The sequence below is a fragment of the Rhinolophus ferrumequinum genome, chromosome 7, assembly GCF_004115265.2.
Source record: "Rhinolophus ferrumequinum isolate MPI-CBG mRhiFer1 chromosome 7, mRhiFer1_v1.p, whole genome shotgun sequence".
NCBI classification, from domain to species: domain Eukaryota; kingdom Metazoa; phylum Chordata; class Mammalia; order Chiroptera; family Rhinolophidae; genus Rhinolophus; species Rhinolophus ferrumequinum.
Window position 1 is genome coordinate 52,709,422 of NC_046290.1, and position 13,765 is coordinate 52,723,186.

Below are 13,765 nucleotides of genomic sequence, written 5' to 3' on the forward strand. Positions count from 1 at the left end.
TCCAACAACTTCATTTATTCATATATTTATTTGGTGCTTTCAACATACTAAGGCCTACCCTTAATGTCAAGGATACTTCAGAGAAGAAATTAGAAGTCATCCGTTGCCCTCAAGAAACTTACATTTAAGAGGAGGCTAGAAATTAAACAACCAGTTATATAATTACTTAGTTACAATTGTGATTTGTGCTATAAAAAAAGCCTCCAAAAGGGAGAAATAACCTAACAGGATCAGAATTAAATTTCTATACAAACATCCCACCTCCCTCCAAGGGTTTTCAATCATTCTCTCTAATAATTAAACCTAATCCAAACCTTTGTATAGACTTGATCTGTCTGGTTTTTAAAACAATAAAATAAGTAATCAACCTGACTGGCCATTTTTTTAAATTTTACTTTTAAATTTTAGTTGACATACATTAGTTTTAGGTGTACAGCATAGGGATTAGACATTTATATACCTTACGCAGTGATCCCCTCAAACAGTCTAGTGTAACCATCTGTCACCATACAGTTATTATATTACAGACTATATTCCCCATGCCATTTTTGTGTTCAGAACTGTATACTGAAATTATAGAAACTGTAAAACCAACAAATTAATTTCAAGTATTTCAATGGTGACTTCTTAATGAAAGAGAAAACAAAGATATAATATAGGTAAGCAATTGTCAGCTACCCCACCATGAATTCATGTCAGTAAACATTTCTTGATAGATTATAATTTTTACCTTATATGCATGCCATTATTCATATTAATGACTCATTTTTCAAAATGTTTTTACAAAAAACATTTACATATTTATTACTGAAAAACAAATTATTTCTGTGATTTTTAAGATCAGAACAATTCCAGTTTGCTTACTAAAAGAGAATTCTTCTTTGCTTAGTTACATTTTTAATCTACCACCATACAAAATTTTTTGTTTAAATCTGGTGACTTCCATTTTAAAGACAACTTCAAGATTTCTGTGTTCAGAAGTAGTACACTGTTGTAGAACAGTGCCATTCAAGTTCCAAGAAAACATAAAGGGAGAAACTGAGCAATCAGATCGACTCTCCCACCAAAATGAAATTAAGTTTATTCTGTAAAACAATATACCTCAATGTTTGCCTTAGATTCAAACATTCACCTAGAAATTAATGCAACAACAATTAACCCAGAACAGTCATTGTCAATTCTCCAAAAGAAGCCTCTTCACCTATATTTAGTTCATAAGGCAAGCCAGTCCAGGATGGCTGATGCCAATTATAATGAATGGAAGAAATATATTTAAATCAAATAGCACCATCTAGCAGAACTCTCACCACTTTGCTTACAAGAGTAGATGTTACTGGGTGTTCCATTTGGTAGATCTGACAGCAAAAGTGGCAATTATTTGTTTTCATGACAGAATCACAGAATTAGAGCTAGAAAGGACCACAGACACACCAGGTCCAACTTCCTCATTAATTATCTGATACTAAATTTTTTTTTTACTAAGGTATCAGAATACAGATTAAATTCAGCCATTCCACGGAGTTCAACTGAAATTTAGAATTAATTTGATTCTCAAATTAAATCACCCCCCAAATAAATAAGATTATGCCTCAATACATTTCAATTCCTTCACTCCTAGGAACATGAAATCCAAATGGTCTGTAATCATTAAAACATCCTTCTCTAAATGTTTTTATTTTATCAGCTATATATGACCAAGTGATTAATGCACACAAATTAGGTTGTTATTTCAACTTCAATTCCAGTAACCGCTGTTGCTTAACCAAGCTATAATGCTAAGTGTTTTATATATTCCCTGTCACAGCAGAAAGATCCTAAATGTTGCTCCTCAGAAAATACCTCTCGGGGGAGGGGGGCGGGACAGCATCTCTCCGTTAATTTTTTTGTTGTTGTTTTGCTACATCAAGGCCTGCCACCCCTAAATCCTATGGGGATTGTGTGCTGCCAACCCAAAGATTAGGAAATGCTCCCATCCCTAGGGCACAAGAAACTTTCAGAGGAAGACTAACTGCCTAAAGCAAAGAGGGAAAGTCGCGAATTCGGTTTCTATTTATGCAGCTATTTCCGTGCGCAAGGTAACCAAAGTAGCTTTTGGGAGATGCTCTCACTTTTCCCCAGTATGAAACCCCTCGGAAAGGGAGAGCGTATTCGACGACAAGGATAAGCCTCAGCCTGGAGTGGAGGTGGTTACTGGGAATCAGTGATCTGCGGCACAGAAACGAGGAGTTCTTCCTCAGTGGTCACAGTCACTATTCACTCTCATTTTTAGTAACAACCAAATCACCAAATCAAGAATAGCAGCAAACAACCCTGCTTCGCAGTGTGCCGTGACGGTGCCATCCCGGCCCGGAGGGGCTCTTTTCTTACCAGCCTCCCCTGGGCTCCCACCAAAGTTAACACCTGTATCTTCCCGTAAAGCCCGATCAAACAACTCCTTCCCACGTCTACGCTTCTCCCCTTTCCGCAAATCCCTCTTCGGACTACTGCCCACTGCCCACCACGGACAACCCTCCTCGCGCCGGCCTCTGCAGCTCACACAACTACCCCTCCGCGCGCCCCACGACCACCACCCCGCCCGCCGCCCAGGCAGCCGCGGCCCCCAGATATTTGGGAAGCAGCAAGTCTCCCAAAAAAGTTCGCCAGCCGCCGCCGCCGCCGCGGAGTTGGTTCGACTGCGAGAGGCAGAAACGCCAGCTCGCTCCAGCAGATCCCTTCTCCTCGCCAGCACACTTTTCCTCCCCGGGAACTCGGTCCTTCTCAGACTCCCAAACTTCAACGGCTCCGCTGGCGCCCACCGCCCCTGCCCCGGCTCCACGAGGCGCGGGGTGCAGAGAACGCCGCGTCCCTCCGCGGGCCCAGGAGAGCCCCCACGCCCACCCGATCCACGCCCGCACACGCCCTCCGCGCCCCGCGCGCGTCTCCGCGCCCCGCGGGGCCCCGCTCGGTCGCTCCGCGCCGGGCTTCCGTCCGCCGCGCTCCCGGCACCGCCGCCCTCGCCTTGCCCGGCACTCCCCGCCCCGATCCCCAGCGCCTGAGCCCCTGCTATGGCTCCCCTTGTGCGGTCCGTCCCGACCCCCGCCGGCTCCTCCAAATACCCACGTTCCCACCGCGCTCCCTCCTCCACGCAGCTGCCCCCTGCCACCCTCCCCGCAACCCCAGGTAGCTCTCCGGGTCCCCGCAGCCCCGGGCCCCAGCTCTAAAGTTACTTTATAAGGAGGTGAACCCGCGGGTTATTTTCCTCAGTCACCCAAACAAGTTTCCATCCTCTCCACCAGCACCGCCGCCGCCCCCCAACACACTCGCTCCCTCCCGCCCGCAGACCCCACGGCCGCCCTCCCCGCGCGATCACCTCCTGGGAGGCAGCCGCTCCCCGCACCGCAAGCCCCCAGCTCGCGTACCCCTCCCCCTGCCAGCCCACCCCCGGCTCTCCCCGGGCGGAGAGTGTCTGTGTATCTGTGTGTCTCCGAGAGAGTGTGCGAGTGCGTGCGTGTGTGTGCGCGCGTGTGCAGGAGGAGGTGGTTGAGAAGCGGAGACACTTACTTCTCCCGGGCCTGGCTGTCGGACGGGACGGCGCTGCTGTTACTCTTGCCTTTGCCGTACATGCTTGTGCCGAGAGCAGCTCCCACTGTCACGCACCTGTCAACCCATCACAGCCTCCCCGGGAACAGCCCCGTCCCCATGGCGACCCACGCAGCCACCCCCACTATTGGCCACCCCACGCCAAAGCTCCGCCCTTTTTGCCCAGGCAACGCGCGAGACTGACAGGCCTCCCCCTCCCTCAGGCCTTCCGAAGCGCGCGGCGGCAGCTACAGCCGTGGCGGCAGTCTCCTCCCTCCTTCGCTCCCTCCCGGGTTCCCTCCCTCCTTCCCTCTCCGCTCTCCTCCCTCCTCCCGCTCTCCTTCCCCCTCCCCCCTCCGAACCCCGGCGCAAGGGGGGAATTAGAAACTGCTCTAGAAGGATTTTAAACAACTGGCTGTTCCCTCTGCCGCTGCCCCTCCCCCTGCGCCGCCCGCGCGCGGCTCCTCACTGGAGAGAAGGCGCCGGGAGGAGGGGAAAGTGCGGCCTGGAGTCTCTGGCAGGAGCCGGCAGAGCTGGAGCCTTGGCGGCCCCAGACTTCAGGGCGCCGGCTGAGTACACGGACAGACCTACGGTCCCAGCCACTCTGGGGGCCCCCAGCAGCCTTCTCCCGCTTCTCTCCTGTCTGTGACCCCACGCGGGTACCCAGGATTGATCTTTGCCGCCCTCAGCCCTCCTCCCTGGGGTGTTGCCCCAGCCCAGCGCCCTGAGGGCCGGTTGGCGAGGGATGCACTCGCTGTTCCCTCGACCTTCTAGCAGATCGACCGGGAGCAATTCGCCTTCCCTCCTGGGGAGTGACTGTGCCTCGGGCCTTTGGCGCCGCTGGGGTGGTGTCGCCGGTCCCTGGGGCTGCTCCCTGCGCCCCGGGGAAGCACCCGGCCTCGGGCCTGCCTCCTCTTTGGAGGTGAGCCTGCCTCCTACAGATGGCCCAGTAACACCTAAGACCTCAGTGTTTCCCTACCCCTGCCCCTCCATGCCCAGAACCCCGTGGCGCACCGTGCACCAGCTCCCCTGCCAGATCTGCTACAGAAAGGGCCCCCAGTGATCCCCACCTAGCCTGGTTTTCCAGCCTGGTCTATTCATCCTGACCTCTGGAGTGGGAAGGTCCATAGAAGACCTTTAAAGACATCCCTGTCCTTGTCCATTAGAATAGGCCCCAGCCATCCTCCAAACTCCGAGGTGTGCAGATCTGTGCCGGAGCTGAAAGGCTACCCGAGGTTATTTCTGAAACCAAGCCCCTAATCCCATTTCAGTAAATGAGCAAAAGTTTCTGAAACACACACAACCTGCTTCCCGATAGAACTCCATCTTTTATCTTGTAGAGGTCCTTGGATGTAAAAATCATTCAGTGCAAATGGGGTTAGAAAGAAGAGATGGGCATCAAACAGGGAGTGACATGGGAAGAGGGATGCAGGTGTTTGGACCAGGGGAAACATCAGGAAAGGATGAATAGACATGGAACAACTATGGGAGGGGAGAGGAAATGGGATTCAAGTGGGAAAAGTACCTTTCTATTCCTTACATATAGCTTTAAGCTTTTAGTAGTAGGGTCATAAAAATTCATATGAAGATAAGACGATAGATGGGATGGAAAGAAATGGGCTTGTGTGGGCATTGACAGCAAGTGGTAGGAATGAAACATCAACAGAAGGTTAAGGAAGGGCAGTTAGTAAAAATGAGAGAGAGAATCAGAAAAGGGGTTGGCAACTAAACATAAATCAAACACTGAAGAGGAAGTAACTACTATATTGGTGTTAAGGAAAATGAAAAAAAAAAATTGGGAAAGATAAAGTGTAAAAAGATACCGTAGGAGAGAAGAATAAACCAAACAGGATTAAATGAAGGAGCCATAGACTGTGACAGCAAAAGAAGATGACAAAAACAATAGAGAACTGACATTATAATAAAAAGGTATAAGAAAAATAAAAGCGCTTTTATTAAAAAAACAAAAGGTCATAGAAGAGAGGATAAAGAGAGAAAAAAATCACATTGGCTTAAATTGATGAATTTCCAAGAGAAGAAATTTGCCATTTCTAACTCAAAATTCTTTCTGTTTCTAATGACCTACAGTGATTTGGTGGTGGGGACGTGGCATTCACAGACTCTGAAGAACGGGGAGTGACGCTGAGCCAGTGAGCCTCTCTCTTGAACTATTGCTCAAAATGCTGAAATGTGTGTAAGGCTGCCACTGTTTACAGACTCCACCTTCAAGGTTAGCATTATGTAATTTGTTATTCAGTTATCTACTTCTATTGGCTTTAACCCAGAAAATTATTAGCATCTCAGGGCTCCATCACCCATAGAACTCCGTATAAGGTGCTGCATAGAGAATGTTGTCAAGGAGGGAGTTCTGGCAGCTGCTAATCCATGCTCCTGTCCACACCTGGAATAAGGTAAGGTTTCCATTAAAAAACTAAGAGTGGGATTTGCACTATTATCTAAAAACAAATTAGGTATTTTGCACCTATGTTGGGATTCTCTAACCATGGTTGTCAGTCGTGGCACATTAGAATTGCCTTAGGAAGATTTATTTATTTGTTTCTAAATACAAGATCTGGGACCCCACTAGACTAACTAAATCAGAACCACTGGGGATGGACCCAGGCATCTGTATTTTTTATAAGCTCCAAGTGATTCTTATATGTAATCAGGGCTGCTATCCTTACTCTTCAGTATCGATTTAAACACAGCCAATGTGCACCATCAGATCTCAGAGTGAGATTTTTTAGGTTATGGTTATACATAGCAGATGACCCTTCCTACGTAAGGCATTAAGCATCTTTACAGTGGACTTTACTTTCTACTCACTGAGCCAACAAATTTGTTAATAGCATGAAAATGTATGACTGCATATGTTCTTATAGTACAAGACCACAAATAGCCATAGTTTAATTTGCTATTTCCTAAAGAGAAAGGAAAATGAAAGAAAACAAGACAGGGCATTTGCTGTCTACTGCTATAGTTTATTCATTTGGTTGTATTTTACCCGGATTTTTTACATACAAGAGTCCTTTGGGTAATGGCATGTTTTCTGATATTTAAAAAAATAAATAAATAAATTACAGATCTACACAGTGGGGTATGGAATTCAGAACAATTTGCTCTTAGTATCTGGAAAGAATAAAATGCTACAAGGTCTTAGTTCAGAACTTGCCAAGATAATGTCAGTTACCTTTACAAGAATGTTCTCATCCAACAAATACACAAAGTAAAAACATGACTATTCCTATACATGGTAACCGTAAAGCTTAAGTAATCAAATCAATTATCATTAGAACATCTCAGCAGTTACCTGAACCATCTCTATTTTATTTTCCTCTTAATGTTTACACAGGTAAATAAAATGCTTCTTTGCCCTTGTTAAAATTATTTTGAGTACAAAGAATGTTCTTTGCATCAGCAACTGTATCTCATGGGGCCAATGTTGTAATTAATGAGATTTGAAACACATATTCAGAGCCAAATTTGAGATCCCAAACACAGAATTGAAGATCCATTGTGTTGTTTGTTTTTATTTTTTTAAAGGAGTAAGAGATACAAGATTTAAAGCTTCCTAGTGGAAAGAATCATAATTTATTTTGTAGAAGTTTGGGGGATTTTTTTTTAAACCTTACGCATGAGGCTGATTCATTTTGGGAGGCTGCATTTGGGGTAGGGGAATGCTGACCAGCTGAGCCACCAGAATGGATCATTTGCATTTGAGGTTGATTTCTTTTATTTTCTTTTTTTTTTTTTTTAGCTTTATTCTTTCAGATATAGAACACCACAGTTAGTCAATCATCAGGTCCCCTCTTTTGCCCCCATTTTGTTTGGGCACAAATTTCTCTTTCTGGAACCTGCATCTTATTCTTGGAAATCTTCATCATTTTAAAACACGCAGTTCATTTTACCACCCCACTCAAGTTCTAGATTGACTATACATTTCTTTGATCCTGATTTTTTTTCTCTAAAACGTTAAGGTTAATAATGTTTATATTCTTACAGTGCATGGCACTTCAGAAAAGATTTCCCTTTGCTATATAGAACAAAGAGGTTGCCTCTTTATGTTTGGAAGCTAATTATGAATTTAATTATTTGTATCACACAGAATACTTAACATGTTAACTTAAAAAGAAAAGTATTGGGGTGGCTGGTTAGCTCAGATGGTTAGAGTGTGATGCTAGTAACACTAAGGTTGCTGGTTCAATCCCTGCATAGGCCACTGTGAGCTGCGCTCTCCTAAAAAAAAAAAAAAAGTGTTTAAAGTAAAAATATTTAATCTAGGAAATACTGAAATTAAAATATTTTTAAAATATTTTAAAAGGAAATTGAAATTAAACATTAAAATGAATTTTCTTATTTGGGGGTAATATTTCTAAAGGACAAAACTGTTCTATTTATTTGTTTCATAAAACTACTTATTTTATGGAAATTACATCTCCTTACTTACATTCATATCACTTTTCATTTCAAATTGTTTAAAAGATATCCATTCATTAGTACTTAATATACCCCAGTTAGATTTTTCCTGACCAGCTTTTTAAACTGGGTAAACTGAGTCCTAGAAAGATTCATTAATATGATCTGATCCATAAAGAAAACAGAACTAGTTCCAGGATGAGAACTCTGTGTTCCTGGCTGACAGTCCAGTTCCCAGACCACAAAGCCACACCTCTCTCTCTCAGAAGTGACTATTCCACAGAGGAATGTGAGCAAGCTCTGAGCTGTTTGTCACTCAAACTACTGCGTGAAAACTCATTCCCAGGCAGAACAGACCAGCATGCCCAGATTCACACACTGCTCACATGCCATGTGGTCTCTTCTCCCAGAATAATAAATGAAATGGGGCCTGAAATTAACATTATTTGACACACTGCTATTGGTTTAACATCAGTTAATCTGAGTCAGTGACTCTTAACCTATTGCCCTAGATTTTTAAAATCCCAACTTAGGTATTCATAAACATCAATGCTTAAGAGAGACAATGTGCAGATCTACCAGTTTTAAACAGTTCCATCTCCAGAGTGCTTAGTCTTTTTTAGCACCATCGAGAATTTGAAATTTAGTGATTTGGAATAAAATAAAATAATCCTGATATAAAGAATTGTGCATACACTGAAGATGAAGAAAAATGGGCTACCATGTATGGCAATTTCACACACGTTAGAACAGTTTGCAAAACAAATTCCAAGTGTTGCAGTGTTCACTGGCTGGATTTTTGTCATTAAATGTTGAAAGTTATGTAATACGAAGTATGCCAAAGAGTGTTCTTTATTCAAAATAATACTGTATTCTTTTTAGTGCGTTCCTAAATCTTTATAATGTTTTTTCACCTACTAAGGTTATGCCAACATGATGTCTTTGCACTCTGAGAGTTGACAAAAGCCCCAGTCTCAAGGAGGCTATGCAACATTCCACGCAGTGTCATTTCCTTCTGTTGGGAATGGAAACAGAGGGAAAAAAAATCTACAATTGCTTTTCATAATTTTCCAAAACAACCTGGTCCTCTTAACCAAGTGTGGCAAAAAGAGAAAATGACAAAATGTACCACTACTGTATTTTATTTACCTTGGAGTCATTGATGAATAAGTGGTTAAAATATGTTTTAAACTTCTTTAACAGTATTAAAAATCCATTTAAGATAAGTGCTGAATATAGCCATTTCCAATAGTGAGCAAGAAGGTATAAACAATCTTATCAGAGTCATATATACTCGCCAAAGATATAGAGGGCACTTTAAATATTTTATGTGGGGACACTCAAAAGTCTTGGTAACCAACTGGGCTCCATCCTCTGTATTTCAGTAAGTCCCTGAAAATGTATTAAGTATTCTGTGGTAGTAATTGCTACCTGCTAGCATCGTCATCATTAGATTATACATGTATAAACCAGATTCCTCACCAGATAAATAATTTTATATCATTATCATCAACTTCCCTAATGCATCAAGTCTTTTTTCTCAGACCTAAATTCTTGAGGCAGAGAATAGAAGGATCCCCCTGCCATATGGTGCTAAGTGATTGACTACCACACGGCAAATCCCCATTAGCCTCGTCCAACTTCCAAGACCCAAGTTGTCTGTGGTATGGGGGCCAGTGCTAAGGAAGTTAAGGAAGAAGACATTTTTGGCTCTGTGGTACCTCCTGCCCTGTCTTCCCTCTAACACTCATGAGATTTTTAGTTCTTTAAGGAGAAACTTAATCAGTGTCTACAGCCCTGTGGATACTACTTAGGGCTCAAGATTTTGTTCCTGTCTGGATTAAGCAGCGTTTTGGCCAAGGATACTGACCTCTGGAATATTTTCCTTTGGTACTGTTTGATGCTGAGGTACCCAGCAATTAGAGGCTTCAGGAGTCCTATAACCATTTGCCTTGGCTTTCCATCCTGGTTCCCATTTCTAGAAAGGAGGCAGACAAAGATCTTACTCTGGTGATGGATGTAGGTACTCTGCAGAGAAGGGTGGTCAAGGAAGAACGCAGTGCCCTTTTCCCCTCCCCTCTGGAAGAGTTGTCCCTATACCCCAGCTTTCTGTAATGCTTCTTTTGTTCTAGCCCCGGCTATTGTGTCCTTTAAGGAGATGCTAGCTCTGTTCTATAGTTTTGGTGTTTTCCTTATTTTAAAGGAGCGGTTATCACTTGTGGCACCAGGAGACATATGCCACATCCATGTCTCAGGAATTTTCTAAAGGGGTTGTGAGAGGGTGGGGTCTGTTGGGGAGCAGGACTACATCTCATCACCTCAGCTGCTAGTCAGTGTAGGTCCCTTCAGAGGGCTTTACCACGTTACCTCCCATCTCCCTGTTCTTTCTTTTACCTACCTGTTTTTCCTCTCTCTTCTCTCTTCCCTTTCTTTTTCTCTTTGCCTTAACCTCTGTCAAATGACAAAATGTGAGCGAAACAGAGAAGTTAGTGGGAACATATTAAATTGAAATATATGAAACTGCTATTTTTGTAAGTCAAAAATGGTTGACTGATGACAGTGTTATATGGTTCAGCCATGCAAGAATTTTAGTTTTCGCAAGCCATGCCACAGATTTCTCGTGTATTCACACGACTGCCATTTATCAAGCCCTTAACAGTGTGCCAGGCTAAGTGCTTTATATAGAGAGTATCTCACTTCATGCTCTTCACAGTCTTTTGAGGTGGGGATTGTTATTCACCAGTTTTTCATACAACTAGGGAATAACAGGATGTAATTCCCACCCAGGCAGCCTATCTCTTCAGGTCCTCTCAGGAATCTGATACACAGATCCTTTCAACCACCCTCGCCCCTTAACATTTGCTCCTTCATGCACAGTGATTCTAGAAGGGCAAGCTTCACTGCAAATTCAGGTTGGATTAAAACCAGGTGGGATCACTCAAGCAGGGCTCGTGGGATCTTGCTTCAGCATGGCAAGCAACAGTGAATTCTGTTCTTACAGCAAAACCCCCTGATTAGGCAAAATCAGAAACACCAAGCCACACCCCACTTTATTGCAGTCTTGTTCTTTATCAAGTACATCATTTCCTCCCATTTTGACTATTGTAAAGTGAATACTTTGGTTCACGATAGGATATTAAAAGGAGAGATGATTTGGTATGGATCTTTTTCTCTTTTGATACTTAACGAGGGAAGTATTCTCCTTATTCCTACTAAATTGGTCATTTTTATGTCTTCGTTCCAGTCTTCACCTTGTTTATTTCTCTTTTGGTCATCACAATTCCCAGGTCTATTTGGCTGTATGATCTGTGGTAGATAAAACCCCAAAACCAGGATCTTTGTTTAATTCACATTCTGCTTAGGAAAAGGGAGAATTGATCACTGGATCGTATCATCATCCATTCATTGGATCACTGTAAAGAACTGCCCTACCCTCTAGAAATGGTCAAAAACTGGCCCCCTGTATCTAAATCAGCAAAGTGCAATACCCTCTGGGGTTGTTTTTTTTATGTTTGTTTGGGTTTTTTTTCCCCATGTGGTTTTCCTTTCCTGCTGGATTACTGTAGTTCACTGTTACTTTTCCTCCTTCTCTTGTTTTTTTGGCTTCACTTCCTCCTTCTATTGTTGTAGCTGTCTTTTTCCTCTCATCACTTTTCCTGTTGCCTTTCCAGTTGGGTGGAGCCCCCATTCAACCCACGGACTGTCTGGCTCTCGAGTCTCTTTGGTCCCAGGGGAGCACAATCTTGTGCCAAATAGCCCCAATCCTAGGACATCAGAAGAAAGATCCCAGAGACTAAGTATCCCTGAAGTTTTCCTGTATTGATTTTATATTAGAATGAAATGCGGAGTGTGGGGGGAGGATCTCATTGTCTTGGCCTCCTACCCCGGACCGTTCTGAAGTCTGACAACACCAACATCCATCAAATCAAACAATGAAATCAACTTTGGTTACTTAGCATAATAGAAATAAACTTGTAATATTCTATTAGTGAAGGATCAATGTCTCCTGTCTTGAAAATGAACATCAGAGCTTGGCCTCAACATTTATGTAGCAGCAGGAGACCATTATTTTGTTGCAACATTCGATTACATTGACATCAAGACAGATTTATTAAATTAATAAATAGTACATGATTTTCAGCCTTTCGTTTCCAACCCTCACCAACCCCCGCCACAAGGTGAGCTTCTGAAACCCTTCATCCATATTTTGGACTCCTTATTGTCTATGCCTTTCTTTCTTTTTTGTTGTTATTGTCCGTTTATACTCAAATTCATTTTTTTTAAATATCCATATTTTTTTGGATGGGAAATTTTAATTGGTTAGTAAGAACAAAGGTAATAAAGAGAATCATCAAATTGTTCATTGTTAAAATATCTCGCTGGCATAGTATTGGAAGAGGAAGTATTTCACATTTGGTTTTCAAAGTTCTGAATGTGGCTAATGGCAGAAGCCCACGGTTCCCACTGCCTCTTCCTCAACTTCCGACCTCAGGGCTTTTGCCTGGCAGTTGCCTCTACATGGAATGTTCTACCCCCTGCCTTTTGTGGGGCTGGCTTTTTCTCTTTACTCAAGTCCACTGGAATGTCATTTCCACAAAGAAGTTTTCCCTGAGACTCCTTTCTGAAGTGCTTACTCTCCCATCTGCAAGCACTCTTCATCCTGTTGCTGTTTTATTTTCTCCACATGTCAGCATCTGAAGTGTTTACAATCTGAATTACTCTATTGACTTGCATTCTCCATGGGGGCAGCCGTCTTGTACTTCTTCTCATACTAGATCCCCATGTCCCAAGACCTAGAACAGTACCAGGTACCCAGGGGCACTTGATAAACAAATACTCATTGAATGACTGATTGACTGAATGATGAATGACTCTAAAACGATCATGCTTAAATTGCCTTAGATCCTAGTTCTCTTAGATATTTGCAACATGCAATGTTTCCAGCCATCTACCCTCCCCTATAGTCTGGGGCTCCTTCTATTCTTAGGAACAACAATGATTGAACACAGAGCTTCAGCACACCTTCAGATTTTAGGCTTCTGTCTTACTCCAATTTATTGTTCCAGCACCTAAAGCAATTTAGCAGAATTTTGGTGAGCAGGACATGAGAGAGAAATATTTCCTTCTCTTTTCTATCACAGATCTGACTTGCTTGGAGTCCAAGTGGCTTAATGTTGCTGACAATAAGGAAACAAGTCGCACGCAGTCAGCAGATTAAGTTTTCAGTAACAAGCTTTCATCATGTCACTCTCCTGCTCACAAACCTCAATGCCTCCTCACTGCTTACAGGATAACTTTCTCTCCCCTCAGATTTTTATCCAATCTGATCCATCTGTACCTGTAGCTTTCAATACATTGTAGTTATTTATGCATGTCTGTCTTCCCTACGATTGAAAATAGCCTATCCATTCACAGGCATTTGCAGTATACCTCCATGTTGAACTTGATATGGGAGAACGTATTGTTGAAGACATTTCCCTGCTTTCAAGCTCTACAATTCCTATCTCAGTTTGTGCCTTGCCTTTGAAAGTGATTACTAATGTTTCTGGAATTAAATTTTATTCCCAGTAGCTGAAGTCTGACAACTTGGGCTTGAATGCCCTGCTCCATTAATTGTTAGCTGTATGATGTTAGGCAAGTCACTGAACCTCTCTGTGCCTCAGTTTTGTCACCTGCAAACTGAGGTAATGTTACTAAGTATATATTAGGGCTATTATGAGAATTGAATGAGAAAATGCATGTACTGGGCTTAGCACAGAGTGTGGCGCATCATAAGTGCTTAGTGAATGCT

The 13,765-nt window shown here is 43.1% G+C and overlaps 2 protein-coding genes across 6 annotated transcripts in view; one reads left to right on the forward strand and one right to left on the reverse strand.

Moving 5' to 3' along the window:
- The window catches only part of SSBP2 (single stranded DNA binding protein 2), a 282,149-nt gene extending 278,457 nt beyond the window's left edge, over positions 1-3,692 (reverse strand). For 2 of the 4 annotated variants that reach the window (XM_033110263.1, XM_033110261.1), the window contains exon 1: positions 3,541-3,690. In XM_033110263.1, the coding sequence (XP_032966154.1) occupies positions 3,541-3,602 (62 nt within the window). In that variant the 5' untranslated portion in view covers positions 3,603-3,690. Of the gene's footprint in view, positions 1-3,540 lie in introns of all 4 variants that reach the window. The other 2 variants (XM_033110260.1, XM_033110262.1) reach the window with 2 other exon arrangements.
- Positions 3,693-5,926: 2,234 nt separating this feature from the next.
- Positions 5,927-13,765, forward strand: part of ATG10 (autophagy related 10) — a 393,520-nt gene continuing 385,681 nt past the window's right edge. For both annotated transcript variants that reach the window (XR_004423559.1, XM_033110956.1), the window contains exon 1: positions 5,927-5,969. The gene's annotated coding sequence lies outside the window, so the exon portion shown is untranslated. The remainder of the gene's footprint in view (positions 5,970-13,765) is intronic.